At 44.1% G+C, this 17,903-nt stretch overlaps 1 protein-coding gene across 1 annotated transcript in view; it reads right to left on the bottom strand.

The window, feature by feature from the left end:
• Positions 1-10,556: 10,556 nt before the first annotated feature.
• The window catches only part of SIDT1 (SID1 transmembrane family member 1), a 92,871-nt gene continuing 85,524 nt past the window's right edge, over positions 10,557-17,903 (bottom strand). Inside the window, exons 22-25 of the mRNA XM_040621248.1 lie at positions 15,442-15,547; positions 15,239-15,349; positions 14,196-14,309; positions 10,557-12,530 (exon numbers count right to left, since the gene is read on the bottom strand). Coding sequence (XP_040477182.1) covers positions 12,468-12,530; positions 14,196-14,309; positions 15,239-15,349; positions 15,442-15,547 — 394 coding nt within the window. The 3' untranslated portion in view covers positions 10,557-12,467. The remainder of the gene's footprint in view (positions 12,531-14,195; positions 14,310-15,238; positions 15,350-15,441; positions 15,548-17,903) is intronic.

Here is a 17,903-nt window from a genome sequence, read left to right as displayed (position 1 = left end):
AATATTAAAGGAAGAAATAACACCGATCTACCCAAACTCATAAAATAGAGAAAGAGGGATCACTTACAAACTTGTTTTAGGAAGTTAACATAACCTTCGTACAAAATCTGTCACAACATCATAGCAAAAGAAAAGTATAGGCCAATATTCTTAACGAGCATAGATGTGAAAATTCTAAAGGAGATGTCAGCAAATTGCATCTAGTGATATAAGTAAGGAATTGTGTGTCATGACTAAATGGGGTTTATTTCAGAAATACAAAATTAACAATTTAAAATCAGTTAATGCACTCATTGTCTCAGAATAAAGGGAAAAATATGGTAATTCCAACAGTTGATAAAATTCAGCATCCATTCATGGTAAAAACTCTAAACAAAATAGGAAGAGAAGAGAACATTCTAAGTGACAAAGTATATCTACAACCTGAACGAAACACCAAAACACAAAACTACAGCTCATATTATACTTACAACTTCCCCCATGAAGTTAGGAACAAGACGAGGAGGACTACTATTTATCAGTCTATTCAACATTATATTGATGTTGCCAGCCAATGTGTTACCAAAGAATAAAGTTACTCACCCAAAACTATGCAACGTTGCGGGCAGAAATTAAAGGATACAAATATCAAATCATTTTGTTGTATACCTGAAACTCATGTAATAGGTACATTATATCTCAATTAAAAAATCAAAAGCTTACTATAAAGCTCCAACACTTAAAACAGTGTGATATTGGCACAAGGAAATACAGTAGACCAATGGGAGGGAACAGAAATCTCAGAAATAGATTACACATTACAGTCACTTGATTGATGACAAAGGTGCCAGTTGCATTTCAGTGAGTAAAAGGTGGTATTTTCAATAAATGGGACTGTAACAATTGGGTATCAGTATGGAAGGGGAAAAATCCTGGGCCTCCCTATTTCACACTATATGCAAAAATTAATTTGAGTTGGGTCACAGACCTAAATGTAAAAGGTAGAACACTACGGCTTCTAGAATAGTGGTTCTTCAAATGTAGTCCTCGGAATCCTGGGGCTCTCTGGGCCCCTTTTAGGGAATCTGTGAGGCCAAAGTTATGTTTATGATAGTACTACGGTGCGACATGCCAGAGCTGTATTGACGTCCGCACTGATGGTGCAGAAGCAATGGTGTGTGGACTGTTGCACAAGTCAAGGCAGTGGCACCACGACTGTGCTAATAGTCATTGCGCTCCTTTAAAATGCATATATTCTTATTTGAGTGAAGTTGACGCACGATGCTACAATAGTTTCAGGTGTACAACATAGGGATTCGACTTCCTTTTACACGACGCTGTGCTCGCCACAAGTGTAGCTACCATCCGTCACCATACAAAGCTATTAACTCTATTCCCTATGTTTTTTACCTTTTGTCTCCATGGTGTATTCATTCCATAGCTGGAGGCATCTCTCACTGCCCTTCTCCCATTCTGCCCCTGCCCCTTCCCACCTCTTCTCTGCAACCATCAGTTTGTTCCCTGTAGTTATACAGCTGATTTTTTATTTTATTCATTTGTTTTGTTTTAGATTCCACGTATCAGTGAAATCATATGGTATTTGCCTTTCTCTGACTTATTTCACTTAACATAATGCCGTCTGTGTCCATCTATGTTGTCACAAATGTCACAGCCTCATCTTGTTTATGGCTGTCTAGAATTCCAGTGCGTGTGTGTGTGCGTGTGTGTGTGTGTGCGTCCATCATGTCTTCCTTATCCATCCGTCTGCCCGTGGACACTTGGATTGCTTCTAGATGTTGGCTATTGTAAATAATGCTGCATTAAACACAAGGGTGCAAATATCTTTTTGAACTAGTGCTTCATTTCCTTTGGGTAAATACCCAGTCATGGAACTATTGGATCATATGGTATTTCTATTTTTAACTTTTTGAGGAAACTCCATACTGTTTTCCACACCGGTTGCACCAATTTACACTCCCACCAACAGTGCGCGAGGGGTCCTTTTTCTCCACATCCTCATCAACCCTTGTTATTTCTTGTCTTTTTGATTCTGACAGGTGTAAGGGGACATCTCATTGTGGTTTTGCTTTGTATTAACCTGATGATGAGTGATGTTGACCATCTTTTCATGTGTCTGTTGGCCATCTGTAGGTCCTCTTTGGAAAAATGTCTACTCAGGTCCTCTATTTTTTAATCAGATTGATTTTTTTGTGTTGAGTTGTATAAGTTCTTTATGTATTTTGGATATTAACCCCTTATTGGATATGTCATTTGCATATATTTTCTCCCATTCACTAGGTTGCCTTTTCGTTTTGTTGATGGTTTTCTTTGGTGTGAAAAAACTTTTAATTTTGGTGTGGTCCAAATAGTTTATTTTTGCTTTTGTTTTCCTTGCCTTAGGAGACATATCTAGAAAATGTTGCTGTGGCCGATGTCAGGGAAATGACTGTCTTTCTTTTCTTCTAGGATTTTTATGGTTTCAGGTCTCACAGTTAAATCTTTAATCCATTTTCAGTTCATTTTGTATGTGGTGTTGGGAAGTGGTTCAGTCTCATTCTTTTGCATGCAGCACTCCAGTTTTCTGGCACTGTTTATTGAAGAGACTGTCTCTTCCCCTTTGTATATTCTTGCCTCCTTTGTCATAGATTAATTGACCATATAAGTTTGGGTTTATTTCTGGGCTCCCTGTTCTGTTCCACTGATCTACGTGTCTATTTTTGTGCCAGTGTGATGCTGTTTTGATCACTACAGCTTTGTAGTATATCTTGAAATCTGGGATTGTGATACTTCCAGCTGTGTTCTTCTTTTTCAAGATTGTTTTGGCTGTTCAGGGTCTTTTGCAGTTCCATACATATATTAATATTATTTTTTTCTGGTTCTGTGAAAAATACTGTTAGCATTTTGATAGGGATTATATTGAGTTGTACTTTAAAAAAAAGATTTTATTTATTTGAGAGAGAGAGAGAGAGAGAGAGAGAGAGAGCATGAGCAGTGGGGAAGAACAGAGGAAGAGGGAGAAGCAGGCTCCCCGCTAAACAGGGAGCTGACCAGGGGCTTGATGCCAGGATCCCAGGATCATGACTAGAGCCGAAGGCAGATGCTTAACTGACTCAACAACCCAGGCACCCCTTTAGTCATTGTGCTTTCAGTCATCATAAACTCACAGTTAAAAAAAAAAAAAAAGCCAGCTTCACTTTAGAATGTCCTTCCTTGATTAAGCAATACAGATTAATAATTTCGTTAAGTCCTGGCTCTTGGGTACAATTCCTTTGAATACTCTTTTTAAGCATTGCATTTATATTTAGTGTTCTGTGAGCACACGGAAAGCAAACATCATGCACGTTTGTTGCAAACCAAAGTATGGTGGTGGTTGTAGGAAAAAGCACTAGTGTTTGGGTTATGGGGTAAAATCGTGGCTTTCTTCATGGAATACTAGTTTTAGCTCAAAGAATTCCTGAAGTCTATGGTTATTCAGACTTGGATATTTGGCAGACATTTTCTCAAAAATGAATGAAATGAGCTCATCACTACATCCAGTACTGTGAGCTTGGAAGTTTTCCATTAAGACCTTTTTGATGAGATCAGTGATGGTATCAGATTTAATAATTATAGAGTTAAATATGCAAATGTTTGGAAGATTTGTACAATTCAGTGAACCGAGATTTTCCAAACAACCAAAGCATGCCGTTAAAAGATCCATTCAAATTGCAAGCTAGACCAATGGATTTTAATGTTACAAAACAAGAAAAGTTCACCGATGATAGTTTCAAATTCCACATTGCAACTAATCTTTGGGAAACTACCATTCGTTGGTCTTTGGTAGAGTATGAAAGGGGAATATCTGCAATGATCTGGAATGGCTGCTCCCTTTTCCAACTACATATCTCTGTAAGGTTAGATTTTCTTCATGTACTTCAAACAAAACACATACTGCAGCAGAGTGAAGACAGAAATTGATATGAGAATCCAACTATCTTCTGGGAAGTTAGACATTAAATAGATTTCAAAATGTAGAACACTGGCACTCTTCTCACAATTATTTCTTTTTTGGAAGATACAGTTATTTTTCATAACATGTTTTTTGTGTTATGTAATGAGCTTATTATTATCTTCGAATGACTTAATATTTGTAAAATTTCCATTTTTATTTCTTACGTGGTAAATATTGATGGCTATAACTCATAAGCAAAACCTCTTTGGTGTCCTCAATAATCTTTGGGAGTGTACATAGGTCCTGAGACCACAGAATTTGAGAACAAATGTTCTAGAAGAAACCACAGGAAATATGGCCTGGCCATACCCATAAAAAAATTGTTAGATGAGACTTCATTAAAAGTGAGAATTTCTCTTCAGCAAATCACATACTGGCAAAGATTATATATATCAAAAAGAAAAAGACTCATAAACTGATTTTCGAAATCGGCAAAGAACTTGAAAGAATCATTCACATAAATGGCCAAAAAGTTTATGAAAATGTGCTCAATGTCAGTAGTCATCAGAGAAATGCAAAATAAAGTACAATGAGATATCATTACTCTGTCACACAGAAGAACTAAAATAGAAAGAGTTGACAAATGCAAGTGTTGACAGACATATGGAATAATTGGAGCTCTCCTATGGGGGCAGTGAGGGCATATATTGGTATAACCACCTTGGAAAATTGTTGGCAGGATCCTTTAAAGATTTACCAGGGGCACCTGGCTGGCCCAGCTGGTAGAGAGTTCAACTCTTGATCTCAGGGTGGTGAGTTTGAGCCCCATGTTGGGTGTAGAGATTACTAAAAATAATAGTAACAATAATAATAATAATAAATAAACTTAAGGAAAAACAACAACAACAACTAAAGACTTACCTACCCTTTGACTCAGCAATTCCATAGTGCACTCTGTATATATAGCCTGGAAGAAACGTTTGTATAAGTTCACAAAAGACATGTATACGAATGTTCACAGAAGCTTTTTCCACAGTAAACAAAAACTTTGTGCAAATGACCCAGAGATCCATCAATAGCAGAATAGGTAAATGTCATATATTCACAAAAAGAAGGTGTTGATACACATGGCTGAATCTCACAGACATTATATTCAATGAAAGAAGCCAGACGAAGAGGAGCATATACTGCATAATTCCACGTATACGAAGTCCAAGAACAGGCAAAATTCGTCTATACGGAGAAAAGCCAGAAGAGTGGCTATCTCTGGGGCGGGGATTTAACTTGGATCAGGCAAAAGGATGTGGGAAACGTTTTCTATCTCGGGGTGGGTGCTGGTTATGTTGGTGCATATGTGTGGGTATGTGTGCACATATATGTGTTATGTAATACAGTTTATATATGTCTAAATAAAAACTTTGAGAAAAAACGATCTACGGAAGTCTGAACTGATGTTGGTTTTCTCTTGGTCAAGTTCTTGAATCAGTAAAATGTAAAGCTGTTTTACTGTCGTTCTTTAGAAAAAGAAAAGGCAATGGCAGTATTTCGTATCCAGCTCCTGTTACCTGGCTGTGTGACTTTGGGCAGGTGGTATAACGTCTCTGCATCTTAATTTGTTGGAACGTTATCTATCTACCCTACAGCGTTCACATGAGGGACAAATGAGGTTTGATATTTGAAAGTGTCTTCACACAGTTGCAAAGGAATATTTGAATGTAAAGTGGCAATTATTTTCCAGGACCTTCCTCACTTCTATTTCCCCTACCCAGGATGCTGAAATGCAGGAACACTAGAATACAGTTTGTTGGCCAATGTCACCAGCCCTTTTATCCTCTTTTTCTTTCTGTGAGAAATTGGGGAGGAAATGCTAATTTGCTGCCTATGTAAGTTCAGAAGTCTGGTAGGTTGGTTCCCTGGTATCAATGTGCCACTGGTGTTCCCATGATCCGGTAAGCTACAGATTTTAGGGAAGATAATGAAAATCCAGCCTTTAACTAAGTTTGGGCTGGGCAAGTCTGGTTTTGTTTTTGTACATTGTCTTAATCATATTCAGATCTGTGGTTTGGAAAGAGGCTGAAGCCAAATTTTAATGGTGGAGAACTTACCGCTTCAGGGAAGTTTTCTGGGAAATCATGATTCAGTTAGGTTAAATCCCTTTTTTTCTTTTTAATGCTCCTAAGTGGCAAATGTGCAAATTCATGTTAAATTTAAATACTATATATATAAAAGTCCAACGGACAGCTTAGGATAAGAGAAGAAAATTGGTTAGTATATCAGTGCTTCGAACCATGTCATGTTCTTTTTTGGTCTTGTTTTAGGACTCATTTAAAAACATTTACTACTATTATCATTGTACTTCCAGTGGAGAATTCCGATTCCCCGTTCAATGCAGGCTGGTTCCTCTGCCTCAGTTTGGTGAGATGAAACCACTCCCTCTAGGAGGGGAGACCTGGGCCCCGTCCCGATGTCAGAAGATGGGGAAGCCCCAGACAGGAGTGGTGGATTCCGCCTGATCTATTGGACCAGCATTGATTAGTCTAAGGCAGCTTTGGAGGACGTTTTGTCTCGACAGTTTTTTGAGTCTGTGAATGTTTTTTAGGAAATAGAAACCGTCTACCTTCCTGTGCTTTCGCTCCGTTGTTAATTTTGTTTCTGATCTAGCAGGCTTCCCGGGGAGACCTGACACCTTACGCTGCATGTATTCTAATTTAAAATGGATCTTTGGGCCTGTAGCCCTTTGCCAAGTACAATCATTGAATTTATAAAATGGACGTTGGTTTTTAACGTTACAATCTCAGAGACTGAAGCAACAGTCCTCCTGTGAATCCAGCTGTTCCGGTTTAAGGGAGCCAAAGTGATCCAAAGCTGTGGTTTTATCGGCTGGCTCTCCTAAAGCACGGTAGGTTTCATTGTTATTCGGGTTTATATAACAGACACACATCTTCTGAATTTTGCTGACACCTACTCTTTTGGTTCATGTGTTCAATAGTTACATGATTCTAGGCTCTGTGGTTTGCACATACAGATACCTGCATACATGAGAATTGAGTCTTAAAACACAATCCATCTCCCCCCTTTCTCTGGTCTCTTTACCTAAGCTACCCATTTTGGACTGTGAATCCAGGTTTCTGCACCATTCACTTCATCTAGTCAACAGTGACTTGAGTGTCAGTTTCTCATCTGGCGAACATAGTAACAGTGCCTACTTCGTGGGGGGCGGGGGTTCAGGATTAAAGACGGTGATGTATATAAAACCCTTGACAGGATACCTGATGACCCATGTTGGCTGTTTTAACGATCGGTCCTACCGACGCTAGTGTTCTAGGGTTAGAGGCGGGAAGACAGTCGTTTCCAACAGCGAGACCCCACTAAAAGGGCAGAGGGAAAAGCATAGTCTCCTGCTTGTCCTCCAGCAGGGACGGGCTGTTGCAGTTCCTCAGAATTGGGGAGCTGGAGCAGTTTTTGCTCCCTCGAGGATGGTTTGAGAGCATCCCACTCCAACTCTCTCTCTGGATCTCTGTTCTCCGCTAAGGTCGAAATTGGGACTTTCATTTTCCTTATGAAAAGCTGGAGGCGGTCAGTGCAAAAGCAGGACAAATGTTATGTTGTATCTGCAGCAAGTTTAGGGCTTCGCCTCTGGGGATAGAAGTTGCTGATCCTTATTTGGACTTTTTTCTGCTTTGCATCTAATGCTAAGATTCTCAGAAGGCCACTCTCTTATTGGAGCCCTGAGCCCACTTACAATTAACAAATTATGGGCTTCATGTCCGTCTTCCCTTTGGACACAGATTCTGTGATGGAAGAGACTGTGGGTTTTGCCCATGGCTGCGTCCAGCTCCTCATGGAGCTGGCCTACGTACTTCTTGACTGACTCTTAGCCAAAGCCGCAGTGTGGATTCTATGTCAGTGGACAGAGAAGGAGTGGGGAAGGAGAGGTTAAAAGAGAAGTGGATCCCCTGAAAAGTAGGTTACTTCATCAGGTGTCCCATGTTGAGTCAACCTCAGGTCTGAATTTGTCCTCTTCCCCGAAGGGGTCTGCCTAAGACTGGGTACTGAGCCTTCTGAAAGGCTCAGATAGGCAACATAATAAAAATGATAAAATGCAAATCAACTTTTTTCTGTGATGGCAATGTTATAGAGAGCTTTCGAGTTATTTTGGATAACTCGATAGTCATTTAAAAATGACTTAGAGCCCTAATTCATGAAGAATGTGGGGAGATAGGACAGAGGAGGGACCCAGGAGCGAGTCATAGTGTACTTGAGTGTCAGACTTCTCTTGTCCTGACTTGAAAATCTTTCATTGTTTGACTCTCTTATTTTCTAAATCAAAACTATAATGCAGAACAAGAGATGAAACACCTAGACTTTATTTAGCCCTTGACTGAGATACGATACGACTGCAAGGCTATTCTATGTTAAAATATGGTGGTTAATTCTTTTTCATCTCCAGCAAAATGGGTAAATCTGAGATGACAGAAACGTAGGCTAGAGCCAAGGAATTTTCTAAAATTTGAAGTTCAGGGAAAATGATGAAATCTACTCTAGGGCTATTTAGGAAGAGGATAGAGTCCATTTCCCTGAGATGGGGAGAACAACGGGTAATTCTATGTGAACAGTGGTAACCACTTGGTCTTCTTTGTGTTTCAATAAGAACAGCAAGACCACACTCACAGGAAAACTGTAAAAAGTCCGCCCTTGGAGTTCACAGAGGAGGGGTCTCCTCACAGAGGAGTCCCGTCCAAGCAAAACTATTACTACGGCCCTTTTAGAGACTCATGGTGAAGGCTGATCTGTGAGTCCTGCGAAGCTCCTTTGAATGAATGTGGGCTAAGGCCTAAGGTGTAGCAGGCCCTCGACCTCATGGACAATGGTGTTTTAATATTGAGGGGACAGTAAAACCTAGTCACACAATATATCCTGTCTCCTCCAAACAGCGTGAAAAACCACCACAAAAAACCTACCATAAACTGGGCAGAATCATGCCAAACAAGGCTTTTACATTGCCTCAGGCCGAGGCAGAGCGTATCTTTACTCATAATGCTTTTCCTCAGTTTCACCAGCGGTATTAGTCACTTCAAAACCTGGGTGAGCTTCCCCCTGCTTTTTTCTGGGACCAGTTCCGTCTCCCACAAGCCCATCTTCCTGCGGCTGAACATCCAGGCTTTCCCCAGAGAGCACTTGGTGACCGGCCTGGGAGGGTGGGGGGAACATTCGCACAGGGCATTCCCTGAGCCACAGGAGTAACAGCTACTCAAGAAAGGACAGAATCCGGGTTTTCTTGGAGATTCCCGGAGCAGAGCTGGCAGTAATGAGGTGTGACACACAGAGCCAGATTTTCCACTTCGCTGTAGCTGTGGTAGTGATTTTTCATCTGGGTCGGAGTAAGAGTATTAAGGGCCAGAGGCAGTGACGTGCAGCAATAAAGGGCAAGGGGGCCCCAGGACTGGGAGGTTGGATCACTCTGGACAGTATCTCTGAAGGTGAAGGGGCCCCCAAGCCCTCAGGGCCTCCTGGAACTGAGGACAGGAAACGGAACACCGGTTTCGATGGAGAGCCCCGGGAGGAGACAGAGGGCCGGCCTGGTGGAGAGCCTGCCATCCTGAGGGGTTCACGAGGGCCGGGGTGCGTGACACCCTCCTCTGCCCCCGCCCTACCCTCGGGGCTCTGCACATCTCCACTTCTGTGTCCCTCACGTAGCGGACGTGTTAGGAGAGGATCAGAGAGTTCCATCGACTTGCCCCAGGTCACATAGTGAGCATGTGAACATATCTGGTCTACAATCAGACTCCAGAATCTTTCTCAGACGCCACCATTCCTTCTATGAATAATGTTTATCTTTGTTTCTCCCTTTCTCCCAAGCTTTACAAAGAGACAGTATCTCCCAGAATGAGAAATATTTGGATTCTGTTGGACTCGCTGACACATGCATCTGGTGACCCCATGGAACATTCTGGTGGCTGCCCGGAGCTATCAAGGAAGCAGCTGCCACTTTCTCTGCCCGGGGAGCTGGCTGGGTGAGCTCCTTCAGTCACGGAAAGTCCCTTCCCCAGATAGACTCTGGTTTTCCACGGGCTTCTCCTGCTGCTAAAATAAAACCGGGCTAATCCCTCAACCACGCAACGTCAACAGGTGGGCTTGCTCTCCAGCATTCGTCGGAGGCGTGACGCGGTCATTTTTTTTTATGTGCACGGCTTTGCTCCTCTGGCCGCCACACCTCTGTCCTGATCCTGCTGACCTGCTCTGGTTACTTCTCCGCCTGCCCTGCCAAAAGCCTCTTCACAGCGGCTGTTTTCTCCGGTTACCCTCCTGCCGAACTTGGCTTTCAGAGTTACCTTTGCTTCTCTTTGAAGAGCAATGTCCATGGGCGCAGGCGCCAGCTGCACGGGCATTGCACTACCGGTGGACAGGGGGCCATTCGGCCGTGAAAGCTCCGGTGCCCCTCACTGCCCCCCCCCCCACTCCTATCAACCCCACGATGCAGTCAGATGTCTTTCTCATGTCCTCCGGCCGCGATGTGGGCGATGTAGAAAGAATTAGCAGCGAGTACGTTTAGAATTGGTAGCTCCAAGAGCAGGCTTGGTCTGGGTGTGTAGTCCCGCTGCGGAGAGGAGAGCTGGCCGTGTGAGTTTACAGCACAGTACAGACACGACGGGAACACAGTCAAGAACTCGGCAGCCCCACCTGTTTCAGAGCCCCCGCCCCATTCCCACGGACGCATTTCCCAAACAAGCGACTGCACGGGTAATGCATCTCACAATTTATTCACGTTGGACCACAGGGCCACTCGAACAGACTTTATCCACATTGCCTTAGTGCATCTTTTTTTTTTTTTGAAACCAGTGCATTAAAATAAAACAATTAGATCAAATATGCCATAGTTAAACAGATTTGACATTTGTTTTAGATGTTAGACTAACAACACCATTTAATAGGTGGCCTTCATGGGGCCCATGGAAGCCAACAGGTTTTAAGGAATAAAGAATAGCAGGAAACCAAATATGAATTTGGGGGCATTTTAGAAAAACAAATCACAAAAAGTGTCATTAAAAGCATCATTGTGTTTTTAAACCTTTCAAACTTCCAAAATATGATTTTGAACATTATGCAAATATTTTAGAGACAGAATAATATTTTAAAAAATATTATCCATTTCTCGAATGATCGGGAAAGCAGAGGTGACAGGTGACTTCAGTTTCACAGGCAAATATATATGGGGTACACATTCGTATGTCTCTTTTCTGATTGCCTCTCACTCCAGGTAATGAGGGTGCTTGGTCCACTTGGGGCTCGTCAGGAGCAGAATTGCCAGACGGTGTGAGAGAAGTGGGACGCTGAGCTTTGCAACACCTTACTGGGGAGAGAATGAGAACCAGGTGCAACCAAAAGACAATCCTCAGTTGGCTTGCTCTTCACAGCTCAGGAGGATGAGTAAAATGTGTTCACCCTGAGAGTTACTTCTGGAGAACTTCAGGGAGAAAATCTGGAGCCCCTGATCTGCATAAAGGGAAGGTAGGGGGCTTGGTTGGTGGTGGAGGACCCCCAGTGCTGTGCCCCTGGTTAGAGAATTCTTTATTCCCCACAGGTGATATGGGCACAGAATTGAGCCGTCTGAATTGGAGGCAGGAGGAAGCAATTTCGCCTTTGCTGCATTTGCCCCAGGAGCCCATGTCCTTAGAGTGAGGTCTGTTTGCTTGATGCTGATGCCACCAGTCTCTCGGCCCTGTCGGTTGTTGCTCTCCTGCTGCTAGAAGAGTTTTCCTGTTTCCCCTTCTGCCTTGCAGCTGGTGGGGTAACAAGGCCTTCCCAAGAAAGAGGAGCCTGAGTTGTGGGGTCGACACTCAGCGGTGAGATGAAGACACTAAGAAGTAGGTAAGCACCCAAGCCTTGGTCCCAGAGACAGCCACCTGTGAGGATAAGTGTGTGACAAAGCCCAACCCAGAGCCCTTCTAATGGGGCCAGGAACCTGGGGGACACTACAGCATCCCTTCCAAGGAGGTGACTAGCTGGTCCTACTAAAATATCTATCCCAGTTGGGTAGGGGGGTTGGGTTCAGATCCCCGGGCCTCGGGGACAGAGCTGGTGCCCTGGGGTGTCTGGAGCAGCAGGTTGTGGAGGTGCAGAGGGGACCACACCTGTGGTGTCTGGGCAGGAGACCAGAGCTGCTGGCCTCTCTGGGCCTGGAGGCAGCTGGACAAAGAGTGCAGCGTTGCTCTGCCCTTGCTGGCAAATCTCGGGGGAGGCTGGGAGGGGTCCCGAGACAGTGAGTTGACTTTGATGCAGCTTTTGTCCACATCTAGCTCAAGGCTGCAAACAGGGGATGGGAGTCTCCTGACTCTTCAGGGTTGCCTCTGGCTGTACCGTGGCTTCCCCTCTGCCTCCCTTCTTGCAGGCTTGAGTGTCCCTCCAGCCCCTCTCCTTCCTGTGGGAACGCACGCAGAGTTGACTTGACAGAGGGGGAGTGGAGCGTTTGGCAGTGGTGACTTTGCCGCAGTCCCTGTATTTTCATGAAACAGCACCAAGATCGACTGCTCCCTCCCCCTCTCTTAAAGCTGGAGGCTCAGAAGACAGGGATCTGGTCTCTCCGGACCACATCCAGGTCATCATCCAGGGTTAACAAAACCTGGAGCGAGAGAGGCAGAGAGGTGAAGGGGATGCACAGTCACAGCCACGGTAAACCCCTACTTTCTCTCCGAGGTTCACGCAGGCTGAGGAGACAGCGCCCTTCCTTGCCTTTCTGTCCCCTACGGCTTTCTGCAACGCAGCGCTCTCTACCGGCAATTACTAGGATTACATGGTGTATTTATTAATTCATTCAAGTGTTTATCAAGGGTCTATGATGTGCTATTCTAAATGCCAGACATATAGTTTGGAACACAAGAGACAAAACTCCCTACCCTTCTGGCCCTTACATTTGAGAGACAGCTTCAGACATGAAGCAAACCCGTGAGTGCAGGATAGCACGCTAGTGAGGTGTGCTAAGTGCAGTGTACTAGGTAATAATATGTAGCAAAAACAGTAACGAAAACTAAACTATGGAGGAAACGCAGGAAGTATGGGGTGGGGAAAGGTAAAAAAGCGCTGATAGGGTGGCCAGAGAAGTCATCACTTAGAAGGGGGCATTGGGCTGAAGATCTAGAGGAAAGGAAGTCTTGTTGCATAGACTGTTGCTACACAAGAAATGCACACGCCTCCGCCATTTTTAGTTTCCTCTGCCACCACTCTCTTCACGTGGGAACTTTCACTCCACTTTTGTTGTCTTTGTCTCTCTAATGAAAATGTTTATCAGAAACAAAAGTCGCGAGGAGCGAGGTTCAGGCAGATTGTTGAACTTCCCCAGCTGGCCACGAGGGGGCAGCCCCGCTCCACTCTCGAGTTTGTGCGGCGGCAGCGCGCGCACCCCGGGCAGTGCTGGGAGCACAGGTCCCGCCGCGTTGTTACTTGCCTGCAGAATCCGTGTCCAGGCACCAAGCACTTTTAATTTGGAAAAGTCTCTAAATGAGCATGAAAGGATGCCAGGAGTGATCATCCAAGGTTGTTAGGCTACGCATAGCTTCTGGAAAGGTATTTGGGCCGCAAGAAATGGAAGGATTATAGGCGAGATCTGGGGCTGACTGGTGAGAAGCAGCAGAGGCCTGGCTACTCTCCTGAGCTCTCTAGGAATTTGTAAAATATTTGTAAGAGATTCAGTGAGACTGGAAGAGGAGGAGGAATGTGAGGGTAGCACAAGAAGGAATCATGTAATGTTACCCAAATGTGAGTGAGTGCCAAGTGATTCCTGGCGCGATTCAGGGCACGTGAGTTCTAACAACCAATTCAGGCCAGACGTTGTGCCATTTCAGAAAAAATCATTTTGTCACTCTGTCTTAAAATATTGGAGAGTAAAAGGAAAACGAAAAAGATCTAACTGAAGGATACAACATAAGAAATACAATAATCTGTATATTGAATTACAACGAGGAATTGGAAAGGGAAGTTGGAGAGGAACACAAAAGGGTAACAGGGGAAAAGACAAAGTATGGGATGTGAAGAAGAAGAAATTCACAAAAAGGTGCTAATAGGGGCTTGTGGGTGGCTCAGTTAAGTGGCTGCCTTTGGCTCAGGTCATGACCCCAGGGTGCCGATGGAGTCCTGCATCAGGCTCCCTGCTCAGCGGGGTCTGCTTTTCCCTCTGCCTGCGGCTCTCCCCCCAACCCCCTCATTCTCTCTCTCTTTCTTTCTCTCAAATAAATGAATAGTCTTTTTAAAAAAGTATATTTCTTAAAAAAAAAAAAAAGTATAAACTCACCAAGAATGAGAAAAACAGGGCAGTGGCAGAGAGGAAGTGCCAGATGTCATGGTCGTCAAAGAAATCCAGCAGGATACACTCCCGGTTCTTTTCCCGGGATTCAGCTGGGGTGCCCTGGAGGAAGGTGAGGCAGGACGTGGGTGAGCATTCCCGCAGCTCAACCGTGCAGAGGGCCGGACATCCAGAAAGCTGCAAAAAGGCTACTAGATGCCTGGCTCAGAATGAGCTTCCAGGAAGACATGAGAACGCACAAAAACCTGTGCACAATGTTCACGGGGGCAGCGTTTGTAAGAGCCGAGGAGTGGAAACAACCCAAGCATCCATCAGCTGATGATAGAGGAGAAGGGCGGGTTCCGCACAGGGGAGTGTTACTCGGCAATAAACAGGGATGGACAGGGCTACATGCCGCCACACGGGTGAATGCCTACGCCAGACTCAAAGGGCACCCGTTGTGTGATCTGTGGATGAGAAATGTCCACAACAAGCAGAGCTCTAGAGACAGAAGACAGATTAACGGTTGCCTATGGCTAAGGCGTGAGGGAGAAAGGCGGAGCGCCAGCCAGCGGGCACAGGCTTGTTTCTGGGTGATGAAAATGTTCTAAAATTGGTTACAGTGCTGGAGAGCGGAGGCTTCTCTGGGACCGGATGTAGCCCTGATTTTCCAGGCCTCGGCTTTCCGCTCCCTGCGCGGAGTTATAAACCCCGGCAGCTGGGTATCTGTATGGACGCGGATTGTGAGAAGAACACACCCTCATCAAGGTTTCTGCACGCGTTAAACAGCCTTGGGGGGGGGGGGAACGTAAGAAGACCCGTCATGAAGATCAATTCTGCCACGTGGAGAGAGCCCGCACGCTGACCAGGCGCTGCCCTGAGCCTGAGGACGGCATGCCATTTATGCGTGGGTAGGACACTCCACCCGTTCTAGAGAAAGCTTTCATTTCGAAGACAGACAGCCACAAGCACGTGGACAGAGGGAGGCAGGAAGGTCCAAAAGGCGAGATGGAGGGAGAACAATTTCTTTGCAAAGAAAACCGCTCTCTTACCTCCCAGCTGCTGAGATTCTGGAAGAAAAAGTACAGCGAGGCGGCCCACATCCCAGCGGTGGCCACGATGCAGAAGAGCGGGATCGGGAGGAGCTTCTCGGAGCTGCGGAGCTGTGGGTGGGAAGCGGATGCCCGGCGCTGCGGGTCCTGCGTGGGCAGGTCCCCGGGGCTGCGGGCGGGGGGCCCCCCAGAGCCACGCTTACCTTCATGATGATGTAAAAGGCCAGATAGAGCAGCAGGTTGCAGATGAAGATGCCCAGCATGTAGGACGCGAAGTCCCGGGGCCGGTAGAGGAGTCCAAAGAGCGCGCTGAGCGTGAGGAGGAATGACTTTGTGGGCATAAAGGTGGGTTTGTAACATTCTTGGCTTTTTCACTTCCCCCTTCATTTTGGCGAGGAGGGGAATTAAAGTTTTAACCTAAGCAAATTACCACACCTCCTTCAGACCTTGCATTTTTGATGATTGTAAGTTTCCCCTAAGTGGAAGTATCACAGTCATCTTTCCTCCTGGCGCCTTGCGGCTTTTCCTTATTCTGAACAACACGGCAATGGATAAAGGAATACCTTCAGACGGCGTGCTGTGCTGTGCTTTGCTTTTCTTTTCTTTCTTTCTTTCTTTCTTTCTTTCTTTCTTTCTTTCTTTCGGCATTTAAGATTAATTCATGAGACTAGATTACTAGAAGTAGAATTATCTCAAAAATGGGCTCGACACATCAAATTTTTGCTAGCCGTCTATGGTTTTTAAATTAACACTGAAGTTTATTTTGGTTGGGGTTTAGTATTAGCATTTAGCATGTTCCAAATTTCTATTCAGTTATAATAAAACTCTTTATTATATAACCCTTTCCATGTCCTTGGTTTGAAAAGCTTGTTTTTAATGAATATAGACACACACACACACACAGTTGGATTTCTATCCTCTCCATGCTGCTTCGCTAATTTGTTTCTGATTTCGAATTTTGGGTCACTGTGTTATTACTTTAGAGTATGTTAGATTATCTGGTTAGGCTAGCTTGCACTACCCAACATGGGAACTACATGTGGCTGTTTTAATTTAAATTAATTAAATAAAATTGAAAATTCAGTTCCTCAGTCACACTAGCCACATTTCAAATGTTCAGTAACCATATTTGGCTATTAGCTACTGTATGGGACAATGCCATGTAGAACATTGATATCATTCCAGAAAGTCCTATTGGATAAAACTGGACTGGTCACTATACTCCTCTGCCCTTCCTTCCTTCCATTAATCTTCTTTTGCAGAGACCTTTGGAAATTTTGTGCTAAGTAGGCAAATAATTTCAGAGTAAAATCCTATTAACTTAATTCCAATTTTAAGTCGAAATTTATGCATTAACTTGAGAATGAATATCTTTGCAACAGTTAATTCCCAGCCAGGGCACGACATCTCTCTTTGTTCAGTTAAGTTTTCCTTTATGTCTCCTAATAAGGTAATTAAATTTTCTGCAGAAAGAATCCTCCTGTCTCTCAAAGTTTATTCCTAGTATTTGAAGTGTAAAGCTGTTATTAATGAACTTTTTGTTACCCTTGTATTCCAACCAACTTTGTTCTATATAATACAGGAAATTTCCTCCTCCCAGAATTTGAATTCTTCAATATACCAAAATCTCTTGTTTTCATCTTTCACTTGGATTCATCCATTATTAGCATTTGCCACATTTGGTTTATCTCTCTCTCTCTCTCTCATTCTGTGTGTGTTTACCTACATATATATATATATATATATATATACACACATACATACATCTCTCTCTATGTACACACACCATTCTTCCTCATGATCGTATGAGTGTGATTCCTTTTAAAATAACATTCAAGGTTCATATAAGTCACTCCATGTCTTCTAATGTCCACGAGAAACAGGATGGCGGAACAAAGAGGAAGGTAACCCCCTACCAGGCTCTCATAGTGTTGGTGTGTCATCACACCTCATTCATCCCTGCGGGCCTGGTGCCCAAAGAGCTCCTGTGTAAGAAAAGAGAGGCTTTCACCTAGTCTTGCGAGCAGTTCATGCGTTTGGTTTTGGTCACATGAGAGGCAGGGACAAGCCAGGTGATTGTGAGCTCTGGAGACATGGTTATCGGTTGCTCTTTATCAAGCAGTTGGTCCCTTTCCTCCTTCCAGCACCCAGCACCCTGTCTTACAGTCATCAGGACTGTGGGGTCTGCCCACAAAGAGTGGTCAGGAAGAGCACCAAGGTGAGCACTGCCAAGAATCACCCACGTCGATGTATCCCTACGAAAGGAGGGGTCCTTCACAGGAAGCAATCCCTGGGTGGCAACATTATGGGAAGATTTTTCCAGAAGCCTATGCCCCAAATAAGATTTGAACTCTTATGATCAGATTTTGGCTTCCCCTGAAGGTGTGCCTCTTCTTCCATTCCTTTCATGTCTTAAAGGGGGGCAGGGATAGGGAGTTATCTTTCTATCAGAGGTCATGGACCTTGATAGCACATCAGCTAAGAGCCACGAATAAAAGCAATTGAACTCACTGATTTTTTTGAGGGATTAATAAAATACCTCACTTATTCACATTTTAAAATTGAGAACAGGTTGTATAAAATAGTTACAGATAGCAAAATATATGTCTGTTGTACTGTTCTATTTTGAAGCCATTTGAAGAAAAAAGGCCAAGATGATAATGAA

Source organism: Ursus maritimus, unplaced genomic scaffold (genome assembly GCF_017311325.1).
Source record: "Ursus maritimus isolate PB19 unplaced genomic scaffold, ASM1731132v1 scaffold_4, whole genome shotgun sequence".
In the NCBI taxonomy this organism is placed as follows: Eukaryota; Metazoa; Chordata; class Mammalia; order Carnivora; family Ursidae; genus Ursus; species Ursus maritimus.
Note: the sequence above shows the minus strand (reverse complement) of the source record. Positions and strands in the feature narration are given on the sequence as shown.